We start from the raw sequence: 12,904 nt of genomic DNA on the forward strand, positions 1-12,904 counted from the left end.
GGCAATTTTGTTTTCCTTTTAACGGCTTGGATTGTTTTGGTTCAGTTCAAGAGCTGAATATTATGATGTCCAATTAGAATTCCGATTTAAGAGAACAAAACCTTATGAAAATTATATGTAACTGCGAAAGAAGATAGAGATTATATTATTATGTTTTCACTCGCAAGAATGCTTAAATGTTAAGAGGTGAGATTGAGAACTAAAACCCTTTAAACATATAACCAAAACTCTCAGCTAAAAATAGTTAAGTGTTGAAACCAAAGTCATAAATCCGACTCTTACAAAGACCCTTCTTCGTGTATACATAGAAACACACTAATCCTTCTCTTTTGGAATGTCCTTCTTCGGAACCTTTACCTCTATTTCCTTTGGTTTTATGGACTCAGCTGCCCTGAAAAACGCATCAAATTCATCAGTTACACACACACACAGACAAAACTACTTGATGTTTCTACAAATCTATCAATAACACAAACATTGAACAATAACATAGTTGTACCAACCCAAACCACATCATCAATCTTTTCTGATTTCTCTAAGTTACCAAATCTCAGTGATCCTAAAATACAACTGATGATCACAATAGAAACTACAACAAAATCGTTTCAACTATCTTCTAGAATCTCCACATATAAACATTGTATATTGGTTAGATACTAGGATACAAATTCAATCAAAGAGAATTAGAGAACTTCTTATATAATTGGTTAACTCTCTATAATTCCGATTACTTTGAAACTAGCAGCTGCAGATAATTGACACAGGATCAAAATATCACCAAGTGAAAGAAAACTCGGTAAATAGAAGACTAAACCGGTTTACGAAATCAAATAACCAAAGGAACATCTTCGCGAAAGGGGAAATTAGAAGGAATCAAGAGAGAGATGATTTACTTGGAAGAGGCGGCGGAGGATTCTTCTTCGAGCCAGTGGCGGATGTGCTTGACGTTACGCCTGAGGACGGTCACAGATTGCTTCACGTCGCTCCTCAGTAGCATCACCACGGCGCCTACTCCGGCCACCGTCAATATGAAATTCGTCAAACCCATTTTCCGATTAAAGATCCGTAATAGCAGATTTTGATTTTTCCCAGATTGAACAACTTCTCGGTGGAAGCTAGCTAGGGATTTAAAGAGGGCTTATGTTTTTTTTTTTTACTTGGAGAAGCAGCTAAAGCTCATGATTCGTTCATCGTGCGTAATTCACTATGATTCAGTACCCTTTTTATGGGCCGTCGTTGTCCATATTATATGGGCTCTATAAAATTATTTAAAGCCCACTTAACTCCACAATATGACATGGCCATGCAGAGTTATTTCATGTTGATACCATTTTTTATTTTATCTTTTTTAATGTTAACACCAATATAATGGACAGTGTGTTAAACTTACTTACATATCTTTGACCAAGCAAGGTCTAATTTTTTTTTTTTAACCATATATTCCACATCGAATTTTAGACTAATAGACAGGTGTTTGTTTTTACTTTTTAGCTATAAGCTATAGGTTTAAACTTGATGAAGCCTTTGACCACAAAAAAAAAAAAAAAAAAAAAACTGGTGAAGTTGTAGTACATTTGACGTGACGATAGCTCGTTCTGATTGAGTGCAAGTTAGAGTCGAGAGATACTATATCCTTGAAGATATATATCAACGTATCTTCACATGTTGTTTTCATTAGCAACTCTATCAATTGATTATCTTCACATGTTGTTTTCATTAGCAATATACTATCATCCATATTAAAGTCAATACCGTATATATCTCTTAATATTAGTCTACTTCTTCTAATTATGTAGTCTTCAATGATTGTGTTGTTGTATCCGTATAAATATAATCTTCAATTACAATCTAGAAATACGAATAGTCGTCGATCTCATCTGCGATTGCATGCTTCTTTATCAAAGGATGGTTCAAATAAGAAATGATATACATAGTTAGAAGTAACAACAAAACAATAAAGAAAAAGGATTTATTGTAATTCCAATACAAGTACTTAAATGGTAATCATAAATCAAAGCTTACCAAAAAAACAATAACAAAAAATATAAGAAGTTAAGAGATACAAGCAGCTCACGAGAGGAAGAAAGAAAACAATAAAATGTTAAATTAATTAGGCAACATAGATGTGGATATGAAGAGCGATAATAGAGACTGTAATGCACGCAAAGAAGATAAGAGTGTGGATGACAATGGCTGCGCCGCTTGTTTGAAAGCCGCCAAACTCAACCACTTTGGTCTTCCCTGGAAGCTGAAACAATACTCCAGGCGTCAATACGATGAACAGAAATACCGACATTAAGACTGGTCCCCAATTCAACACCATTTCAATATAAAGAATCAATCGATTTGATGTATATATGTCTATGTAAATTAGAATCGTTATTGTATGAGCTAGGTAGTGTGTACGTTTCTATGCACCACTTTTATAGAGTGATTGAATTAATATGGAGGATCGTAATGAAACAGTGGCTTGAACCGGACGAAATTAGAAAGTTTGCAAGGTGAAGGAAAGAACGATTCCCCTGCAGCTACTCGATTGTATCAAAGTTATATATTATTATATTGTCACACTATGTATTGATTGTTGGGTATGCTAAGAATCTGATTCTTGTCTCACAAACATTTTTGTTCACCCTCTTGTTTTTTTGTTATAAGAGACATTTGCCTTTTTTAGTTCTTGTTAGGAGAGACATTTGGCCTTTGAGAGTCTGTCTCTTTTATTCAACAAATTCATAATAAGTAAATTTCTATATATGCCTAGTAAGTATAAGTGTTTTCCATGAAAATGGCGGTTACTCCCGACTTATTTGAATACAAAATCAAATGGATAAGTTGATCGAATAATTAGGAAACGACATTATGTGCCAAAAACAAAGATGATAAAATATCAATTGCTGTCCATATAAATCTAAAACTTATCCATATCCGAGTCAAGCCGCTCACATCTTTATTTTATTATTTAATTTAAACGCATGTTTTTATTTAATTTATTTGTTGATACGAACATTTTATTTAATAGCATGTTGGTCTACTATAAAATCTTTCCATATACTTCTCTCATATAAAGACACGGGAAAACGACTCTTCACCCAATTCTTGCTTGATTTCCAAATGCTAATCCTTGATGATAAGAAAACGTATAACCAAACAAACCAATCATATTCATCAATTGATTTAATGCCAAAAGTTAAACAGTGTCTTATGCTATGTGCAAAGAACACATGCATGCAAGTTGCGTTCATACTGGCAAAAAATACATGTTTGCAAATTGCAAGTTGTGTAATATGTCAAATTATATACAGATAATTTTTATTTTTATCACAAACTAAGTTATTTTTCCTTTTCCAACATTCATAACCCCACTAAAAAGGGTTGGATTGAACCTTAACGACAGGTCATGGTGGAACCACCCCCACCCAACAGGCCACATTTTGATTATAAAGAAAATTTACTCTCGCCTATATATAACCTCCTCAACATTCTATGAAACAGCGTATTAAAAAATGATAATTTTATCTCATTTCACTTCATTTGTTACGTCATCCAATTTCCGTCAGAAGAAAAACTGTGATAAGATCGATTCCATTCAACTAGTTGGTACCAACAATGACAAGAAGTATCACTTTTGAGGATATTCACTAATGTTAACTTTCGTGAATAATAACTTTTTAACCAATTCAACGTGCATGTATAGTTGGTAAGAATACCAGACTATTCCACGTACTACCAAGATTAGTTTGTGTTTTAGCCGGCTTGTATAAAATTAATAAATATTATTTTATTATTCTTATTTTCATAAATTATGATAAATATGCTTTGAATTGCTGTTTAAATTTTCTTTTATTAATTGGTCCAGCAAAGACAGATTTAAATCCAGTTAACGATAATGTTGAAAAAGGCTTAAGGGATAATCAACCTTAATTAAAAGACTGAAACAATGACAGGCACGCCATTTAAAAAGATGGCAGGCACGCACAGAGAATTGGAAAACAGTGACGAAATTCACAACAGTCCCACGGTGACTGACTACTACTCATAATTATCAACGAGCCTTTTGTTCTACAATTTGTATACGACTTCTTCACTAAAATCCACTTTTTTCTTTTTCTTCTTCCTCACTAAAATCCACTTACAAGTTGTAACCAAATTTTGATCATATTAAAATTATCGTAATTAACAAACTAAACAGGAATCGCATATCTGCAATAGTAACTATTTCACAGATTGGTTTTATCTTTTCTATGTCTTGTCCTTTTTTGTCCAATTTAAGACCATAAAAGGAGAAAATCGTGTGAAAGACAAGACAGATAGACAGACACGAATATTCAAAAAAAAAAATTTCTTTTCTCTTTCTAACACCACAGATTTCGCAATCGTGTTTTGATCTGATTCTTCCAGGATTCTCCCGGTGGCGGAGAGAAGAAACAAAGGAAACCCAGAAAGCATTTTTCTCAATGGCGTCGACTACACGAGAAAAGTTTGTATCTTTCATAAACAACAGATGGCTCGTCTTCGTGGCTGCCATGTGGATACAGTCTTGTGCTGGCATCGGTTATTTGTTCGGAAGCATTTCTCCGGTTATCAAAAGCTCCTTAAACTATAATCAGAAGGAGCTTTCCAGACTTGGAGTCGCCAAGGATCTCGGTGATAGTGTCGGATTCATCGCCGGTACTCTCTCTGAGATCTTGCCTCTTTGGGCCGCTCTTCTTGTTGGCGCCGTTCAGAACCTCATCGGTTACGGATGGGTTTGGCTTATCGTCACCGGTCGAGCCCCGATTCTTCCTCTATGGGCTGTGAGTATTTGAATTCTCTGTCTCTTTGATTTATATGTGGTCCTTTAAATTCATATGTTTTTGGGTACTGAGAAAAATTTGGAGACTTTCTATTCAAATCTGCTTTTAGATAATCTCTGAGAAAGTTTGCTTTTAAGGTTGTTTGTTTACTAATAATCACGTCGCTATCAAAACTGTTACTGGATTCCACTTTTTTCTTCTTAATCTCTTGTTCTGCTTTAGTTGAAATCGTTCTGTTTCTGGCATTTCTTATGATAATGTAGTGGATTAGCTTGTTTAATTTTTTGTATGCTGATACAAGTTGTTTTTGTATGCTTTTTGTTTTCAGATGTGTGTTCTCATATTCGTTGGGAACAATGGCGAGACCTACTTCAATACTGGAGCATTAGTCTCTGGTGTTCAAAACTTTCCCAAGAGCAGAGGTCCAGTGGTGGGTATTCTCAAGGGTTTTGCTGGGCTAGGTGGTGCGATCATCTCTCAGATATATACAATGATCCACTCATCTAACCCGGCTTCTCTCATTCTCATGGTAGCTGTTACGCCTGCAGTTGTCGTTGTTTGCCTCATGTTCTTCATCAGACCTGTTGGTGGTCACAAGCAGATCCGTCCCACTGATGGAGCCAGCTTTACTTTCATCTACGGTGTCTGTCTTCTACTTGCTGCCTATCTCATGTCCGTTATGCTTATTCAAGATCTGGTCGTTGTTAGCCACAACGTAATCACTGTGTTCACCATTGTGTTGTTTGTCATTCTTGTTGTCCCAATCTTGGTTCCAATCATGACAAGTTTCTTCACGGAGACAAACGAGCCTGATGACACAATAGAAGAACCTCTTGTCCCAAAACGAGAAGACCAAGAACCAGGACTGCAAACACCTGATCTAATCTTGAGTGAAGTGGAAGATGAGAAGCCAAAAGATGTAGATTTGCTTCCTGCCTCAGAGAGACATAAGAGAATTGCGCATTTGCAAGCACAGCTAATGCAGGCAGCTGCAGAAGGGGCGGTTCGGGTGAATAGACGGAGAGGGCCGCATAGAGGGGAAGATTTCACTCTAACGCAGGCACTGGTGAAAGCCGACTTCTGGCTCATTTTCTTCTCCTTGCTGCTTGGTTCTGGTTCGGGTTTGACAGTAATTGACAATCTTGGTCAGATGAGTCAGTCTCTTGGTTATGATAACACTCACGTGCTTGTGTCTATGATTAGCATTTGGAACTTTCTTGGACGGATCGGTGGCGGTTATTTCTCCGAGCTCGTTGTCAGGTTTGATATCTCAGAAAGCCAAAAATCCTCTGTTTTGTGCTCTGTTCTGATCTTGATTTGAATGATGTGCAGGGACTACGCGTATCCAAGACCAGTAGCAATGGCTGTGGCTCAGCTAATAATGTCTGTGGGACACATATTCTTTGCGTACGGATGGCCCGGAGCGATGTACATTGGCACGCTGTTGATTGGACTCGGATACGGTGCACACTGGGCTATTGTCCCAGCTACTGCCTCTGAGCTCTTTGGTCTAAAGAAGTTTGGAGCGTTATACAATTTCCTGACATTGGCAAACCCGGCTGGATCCCTCGTGTTCTCGGGTATGATCGCGAGTAGCATATACGACCGGGAAGCAGAAAGGCAAGCTCACGGCTCCGTGTTTGATCCAGATGACGCCCTTAGATGCAATGGTTCTATCTGTTTCTTCTTGACATCACTCATAATGTCTGGATTCTGCATCATCGCTTGCATGTTGAGTATGATTCTTGTGCGTCGTACCAAGTCTGTCTACACTCATCTCTATGGCAAGACCCGCACCTAAGATCTCTGTTCCCTTTTATATATGATCGTGCTCAGCTTCTTATTCTTTGGTTTTTGTCTTCAATTCTACGATCCAGATGTTTTCGTCTCTGTATCGATTTTTTTGTTTGTTTCTGTATCGATTTTGTTGTTGTTGTCAATTTTGTAATTGATTTGTATGTTTTTTGTATTCATATCCACGGCAACATCTACCATGAGTAGACTTACACAAAGATCTTTAGACAGTCGCATATATGAAATAAATTTCTGCTTGTTTTCAAATAATGTTTTGGAATCTGAATAATCCTGAAAAATAGGTCAACCCCTACAATTTGAGAAGTTCCATTGTGGATTATGACATTTTAGTATAGCAAAAGCTTAAATCAAAAGCTTCATAATTTATATGTTTTAGGTTATAGACATTTGTTCAATAAAGCTAGTTAAAAGCAGAGCAGTCCCTTCGAATCTCGCCTTGATTCCCAACCTTAACCCCAACGCGGCCAAGATTCCTCATAGCAGAGCTAAAAGCGCTGTAGAATTCTTCAGCGTTGTTAGCAAACCTGACCACCGTAGCCTGAGACGAGAGATCGTTAAACAGAGCTTGATCGGAGGTGAAAAGTCCTTTCCGAGCCACGAGGTTCTGGTAGTAGCTATTGTCGAAGGTATCTCTGGACGTTAGGTCAATGTCTACTACAGCATCTGGGTTGGGGTCAGAGCAGGCTTGTATCAGCTGCTGAGCGTAGACCGGGTCCATCGTAGGGTCCACTGGCATGAACGTCGAGAAATTGTGGAGACGGTTGGCGAAACGGTTGCAGTGAGAGGATCCAATTGTATGTGCGCCTGAAAGAGCGATCATGTCGGTCAATGAAAGCCCGTTACTAGCGAAGATCTGGACTAGACCTCTCACGTCAAGCCCTGGTTCAGGTAACTTGCCGGTCACTCTAGACGCTTTCGACACGAGCCCGTCTCGTCTCCCTAGCTCCACCTTAAACTCTGGCCCTCCAACCTGTTATCATCACAAAGTAAATGATTTATACTTGGAGAAATCAAATGAAACGTCGGTGACTTCAGAAAGTGGACTTACGAGCACGACGACGTCTCTAGCGGCGAGAGCTAGTATATCGGCACATGACACAACTCCGGGACATTGAGATTCTACAGCGGTTTTAGCTTTAATCACGGTGTCAAATCCGTCTCCGGCGAGAGATTTATTGTCATCTGCGTCTTTCTCTGCGTCTTCATTCTCAGATGCTATAAACACAGACGCATCACATCCCTATAAAAAAAACACCAAAATTATTGACAAATACCAAAAGACTCCATAAAACTCTAAAATTCTACAAAAGCTAGCATCCATTGTTTGTACATATACCTCGACGAAGCAGTCGTGAAAGAACATCCGCAACGTTGCAGGAGCCGTTGTGACAGTTTGTTTGAATTTTGTAGTAACCGCCTGCTTAACGATGAGCTCTACGCTAGGACATGTCGAGGCGTAGTAATTCTCTGACAGTTGAGCATTTGACTCGGCCACCATGGAAAACAACAGCATCCCTAAGAACCACATCATCATAGGTTTTTTTGCATCATCACTACGAATATCCATCGTGATCGATTTTTCTCCTTTAATTTCTTTGTCTTCTTTAAACCCTTCTTCTGTCGATACAGTCCTTTCTTGAATAAATAGGACCACACCAATCTGTTTTGACCCTCCGATATGCCACCTCATTTATCTATAGCCACTGGATCTAGTCTCTATAGTATAAATGTGCTTATATTTTAATTTTTTGTTAATGAATAAGTTATTTGATGATTAAAATCTAATCACATTCACAGGTGAATGCCAGAATTTTACAACAAGGATTTCTCAAATTTTACTTAAGCGAGTACACATTTCTTGAGTTAGGGGGTTTAACTGACAGTGACAGTTTAACAAACCTCATTAAGTCAGTCATCTGCATGGAATTTTTTTCTGATATTTTAAAATACTTTGTCTTGATGAAACGTATAATATAGTGTCGTTAAACACAAAATGGATAAATTAAATTCAAAAGATGAGTTTGAAAATTAGTCTTTGTCCATCCTAATATGATAATGATTTTGACTGATCGCCATGAATTCAGCGGAATACCTGTTCTAATTTAGTTCATCAACTTTAGCTCAACGGTTCCTCTATTGTAGCCGAAATTCAAATTTAACATTTAATATTACCCAATTTTGGTTATTTTCTGATACAGATATCTTTTGGTATAAATTATAATAGTATAAATTTATCATATCACAGGACTAGTTCCCCTTTTGATGATAATAGAAACTTAGCAAATATTCAAATTGCTGATGACTAAAGTGTTATTTTCTACAAAAGAATCATATAATGTTAGTGAGAAGATTTCTAGATCATTTCAATTTCAACCACAAATTAGAAAACTATTTATAAGCTCATTGCAGGTGACCAATATATAATTATATCAGCACGTGTACAAACTACGAAGTGACAAACACATTAGAGCTTAACCAAATTACTTTGGTATATAGAAATATAGAAAATGTTTTTAATTAACTATATACACCACCATAAAGTTGATTAAAGAAAAAAGTTCAATCTGGATTGATTTAGAAAATGTTTGAATCCATATTACATGATCAACATTCTAGCTATCTGATTTAATTAATAAAAAATAAAAATTCAGAATTTTTTCTCTCTTCATTTCTTAATCAACTGATAGAAACATAATGAGTTTTGTTAAGAAACTCGAGTTTAAAAATATAGTGGTGTTAACCAATGAGGTAGTGGTAAATCTCTCAAGTGAAGGTGCTAGGTTCGAAACATGTTGGAAAGGATTTTTTCTCCAAAGAAGATAAATTTAATCTGGTGTGAATCCCGTTTTTGGAAAATATAAGATTTTTGGGCTTGAATTTCTAGATATAAAAGAAAAAGAAAATGGTGTTTCTTATACGTGGGCCTTCTTTGGGCCGAACAAGATATCATATAGTCCAGGAAGGATCCAGTTAATAAACCGGAGCGGAGGAAATGTTCAGTTGGATACTTGTTTCATGTTTGTGAGACGTAAACGGAAAATTTTGAATTTCTTCTGCTCTGCTCAGTGCCGGAAGCGATGGCTACGGGTATGGCGGTAGATACGGTAGGCGAGTTAGGCTTTCCGTACTGGAACCCAATCCGACGAAGATTTCCTCCGGATTCGCCGTTCTTTGCATCTGGAAATGTCGAGCGCGAGCTACTTGCTAAACAGGTACTCCTTATGGAATCTGAATCGATCGAATCTGACGTAATGCTTTTCTTAGGGAATAAACAATCTACATGATCAATTTTCAGTAAAATCGGTTTCTTGTCTAGACACTCTCGTTAATGGTCCACTTGAATACTTGATGATGATATTCGTGTTAGCATAGCTCAAATCGAAGCGGTTCTGAGATTTTGAGGTCGAATTATTTCTTTGTGGTAGTATCCAGAAACGATTTTTGGGGAATTCATTTTCTTAGTGATGATAACTGTTCGGTTGCTTTCGATCTGTTTGGTTATTCTGTAACAGCGAATTTTTCATTTTGAAGAAGTCTTGTAATTAGGTCTGCTTTGTCAATTTGGATTAAACGATTGTTTCATTCTCCTTCTCCATGTAGTTATATGATGCTTAGTAATCGTTTTATAAGTATTATGCTGTAGATTGTTTATCATCTACAAATATTTATGCTCGCAAGAGTTGAGTCATAAAGGAGGATTTTAATTTACAGGTGACATTGGACTTCACAGAAGATGAAATCAACCATCTGCATAAATTTGTGGAAATTGAAACCAGGTATTTCTCCTTCTTCACGGATGAGATTTTTTTTTTGTTGCGGACTGTTTTCTGATAGTAAATGAAAACAATTCAGTCAACTATGGCAATGATTATAATTTTTAGATTAGATTATTGCTTACAAGAGTTTCATGTGTTTTACATTGGTTTTTGATGTGTTATTCTCTTGATTGGTATACTGAAGCTAAGAATCTGTACTGTTATTTTTGTTTTTTTGTCTTGGTGAATCTGGTTTGGTGTCAATGCCATTTATCCTATTTCTGATTGTTTACTGTGCAGTTCACATATGTGTTGGTAGTGCGTGTAAGAATTCTAGCTAATAGTAACCAAATGGCTATGAATTTGATCACTGTTATCTATGTAGTTTTCTTTCAATATCCACATTTTTAAGTGGCAATCAGTAATATGGCATTGTGTCACTGATCAAATTTATGTAGACTAGTTTCAATTCCAAATTTGGTCCACAATTATCTACGAAATTTGATGGTCATGAGTTTGACTATTTTGAGCAGAAGAATCTCGTGTCCCATTGTTGGCTGTCCTGAACGCCTGAAATCTTTGGACCATTTTGAAGATCACTATAATGCACGGCACACTGCCTCTTGTTCAGTGTGCTCAAGGGTCTACCCTACTTCTCGCTTACTAAGTATTCACATATCCGAAGCACACGACTCTTTCTTTCAAGCTAAAGTTTCTCGGGGTTATGACATGGTATGCTTTATATACTCTTTATCTCTTTGTCCAAATATTAAGTGCGTTTTGAGGCAGAGCTCTTACTGTTAGCTAGTGACTGTGATACCACTCCTGCCATGGATCTCTTTAAAGTCACATCATATGCTAATTCTTCCTTCTTTCTGCTCTCATTAACATCTTTATGCAGTATGAGTGCCTTGTGGAAGGGTGTGGATTGAAGTTCAAGACCTACAAAGCCCGGCATCGACACTTGATTGACAAACACAAGTTCCCAACGACATTTGAATTCTTCAAGAAGACCCAACTCTCAAAGAAGCGTAGAGAGAAACTTCAAAGGCAACATGTATCAAAGCTGAAACATGAAGAAGACAAAGAAGCTGCTTCGTCAGATGCCATGGAAGTAGAAGACAAAGGCAGCTTAGACGGTCTTGTTTCAGCACTGTCCTCGCTAACTACCTCAGACACAACTCCTTCGAATGTCAGCTTCGGTCGACGCCATGGTCGTGGGCTGACCTTTGTTCCACGGTCTGTTCATAGAGAGAAACGGACCGAATCTTCGTCTGCACCAGGACCAACTAATTAGTCATGGTCTTGTAGTTCCTCCTAGTCTGCAGTAAGATAATGAAGAAATTTTTTATCCTTATCTGTTACTAACATTCTTAGCTGCTGAGTCTTTTGACGAATGCACACGAGCTAAACTTTATGTTTTAAGTAATTAATTTCAAAAAAGTAAAAATTCGAGCAACTTTGTTGCGTATGCCTCAAATTTTTGGTCTATCAAGGAAGGTAGCACCGATTCTTGGAACTGGAGATGCTTGTTGCGTCTCAGCCCTCTTGCAGAAAGATTTACAAAATGCACCATTGGCAATTGACTTACTGCAAGTTTTTGGAGAGACTGATGGACGCCATTTGGGCCTTTGATCAAGTTTCTGGGTATTGATGGACCAAGGAACCTCAGGATCCCTATTAATTCTAAAGTGGCTGCAGCTGTCGATGGCGACGGCTGGATTTTGCCATCGCCGAGATCAAGCAATGCGCTAGAGCTTCATGTTTTCCTTACAACATTACATCTACCTCTGCAGCCCCTTGATGAGGACTCTTATGTTTGGTGCGTCGATAATGGCAATGATATCAAGTTTTCCTCAACCGAAACTTGGAATGCTATAAGGCATAAAAAGGATTAGAAGCTATGGGTGTCTTTGATCTGGTTCAAAGGAGCTACGCCCAAAAATGCTTTTAACATGTGGGTTTCACATCTGGATAGGCTGCCAACTAGATCAAGAATGGTTTCTTGGGGTATGTTGGTTTCTCCTGTTTGTTGTCTCTGCCAAGTTTCAGCTGAAACTAGAGATCATATGTTGTTGTCTTGTGAGTACAATGTTATTCTATGGACCTCCGTTCTTCAAAGGCTCAGGCTGCCTTCGAGAGTTTTCCAAAGTTGGAATGATCTGATCACCTAGACCCAAAGGAGAAATAGCACCTCTCCTTCAACGCTCAGGAAACTTGTCGCTCAAGCGGTAATCTATGCTATTTGGAAGCAGAGAAACAACTTCATTCACAACCAGCAATCAATCCCTGCTGCTTGGGTGTTTAAGACCATTGACCGTGAGATGAGATCATTGACACCATCAATGCGAGGCGGCACCGGAAGAAGTTCAGAAACCTTATAAGGCTTTGGCTTATCTGATTGTGCTCTCCCTTTTGAATTATTTCTTTATCTCCTTGTTTTTTTAAATCTTTTTTTGGTAAAGTTTTAAGTAGTATTTTGGTAATCAAAATGTAAATCCAAAACTTTCTTCATTTATAAGATATTTACCCTTCGAAAAA

The 12,904-nt window shown here is 37.5% G+C and overlaps 5 protein-coding genes and 1 long non-coding RNA gene across 7 annotated transcripts; 2 read left to right on the top strand and 4 right to left on the bottom strand.

Annotated features, from left to right (window-relative positions):
* Positions 1-10: 10 nt before the first annotated feature.
* AT5G14105 (uncharacterized protein) lies at positions 11-1,198 on the bottom strand. The gene is made up of 2 exons (NM_121414.3): positions 894-1,198; positions 11-391 (listed from the first exon to the last, which is right to left on the bottom strand). Exons 1-2 carry the CDS (start codon positions 1,046-1,048, stop codon positions 316-318), a joined length of 231 nt encoding a protein of 76 aa, NP_568294.1. The 5' UTR covers positions 1,049-1,198; the 3' UTR covers positions 11-315.
* A 751-nt stretch (positions 1,199-1,949) lies between these two features.
* Positions 1,950-2,744, bottom strand: AT5G14110 (peroxidase (DUF 3339)). The gene has a single exon (NM_121415.3). The coding sequence runs from the start codon at positions 2,321-2,323 to the stop codon at positions 2,111-2,113; it is 213 nt and encodes a 70-aa protein (NP_196915.1). The 5' UTR covers positions 2,324-2,744; the 3' UTR covers positions 1,950-2,110.
* A 1,223-nt stretch (positions 2,745-3,967) lies between these two features.
* Positions 3,968-6,857, top strand: AT5G14120 (Major facilitator superfamily protein). The gene is made up of 3 exons (NM_121416.6): positions 3,968-4,793; positions 5,122-6,053; positions 6,126-6,857. Exons 1-3 carry the CDS (start codon positions 4,455-4,457, stop codon positions 6,592-6,594), a joined length of 1,740 nt encoding a protein of 579 aa, NP_196916.1. The 5' UTR covers positions 3,968-4,454; the 3' UTR covers positions 6,595-6,857.
* On the bottom strand, positions 4,771-5,144 carry AT5G02155. Its single transcript, NR_142577.1, has one exon. It is a non-coding gene; the product is annotated as an other RNA (long non-coding RNA).
* On the bottom strand, positions 6,851-8,462 carry AT5G14130 (Peroxidase superfamily protein; the record flags this gene model as incomplete). Of its 2 annotated transcripts, none has more annotated exons than NM_121417.5 (3): positions 7,945-8,284; positions 7,657-7,848; positions 6,851-7,578 (listed from the first exon to the last, which is right to left on the bottom strand). In NM_121417.5, exons 1-3 carry the CDS (start codon positions 8,173-8,175, stop codon positions 7,009-7,011), a joined length of 993 nt encoding a protein of 330 aa, NP_196917.1. In that variant the 5' UTR covers positions 8,176-8,284. The 2 variants fall into 2 exon arrangements, with proteins under 2 accessions (NP_196917.1, NP_001332223.1); NM_001343316.1 differs by having other exon boundaries at positions 7,009-7,578; positions 7,945-8,462.
* Positions 8,463-9,595: 1,133 nt separating this feature from the next.
* AT5G14140 (nucleic acid binding / zinc ion binding protein) lies at positions 9,596-12,040 on the top strand. The gene is made up of 4 exons (NM_121418.3): positions 9,596-9,820; positions 10,320-10,384; positions 10,897-11,095; positions 11,265-12,040. Exons 1-4 carry the CDS (start codon positions 9,686-9,688, stop codon positions 11,658-11,660), a joined length of 795 nt encoding a protein of 264 aa, NP_196918.2. The 5' UTR covers positions 9,596-9,685; the 3' UTR covers positions 11,661-12,040.
* The last annotated feature ends 864 nt before the right edge of the window (positions 12,041-12,904 follow it).

Source organism: Arabidopsis thaliana, chromosome 5 (genome assembly GCF_000001735.4).
Source record: "Arabidopsis thaliana chromosome 5, partial sequence".
Lineage (NCBI taxonomy): Eukaryota > Viridiplantae > Streptophyta > Magnoliopsida > Brassicales > Brassicaceae > Arabidopsis > Arabidopsis thaliana.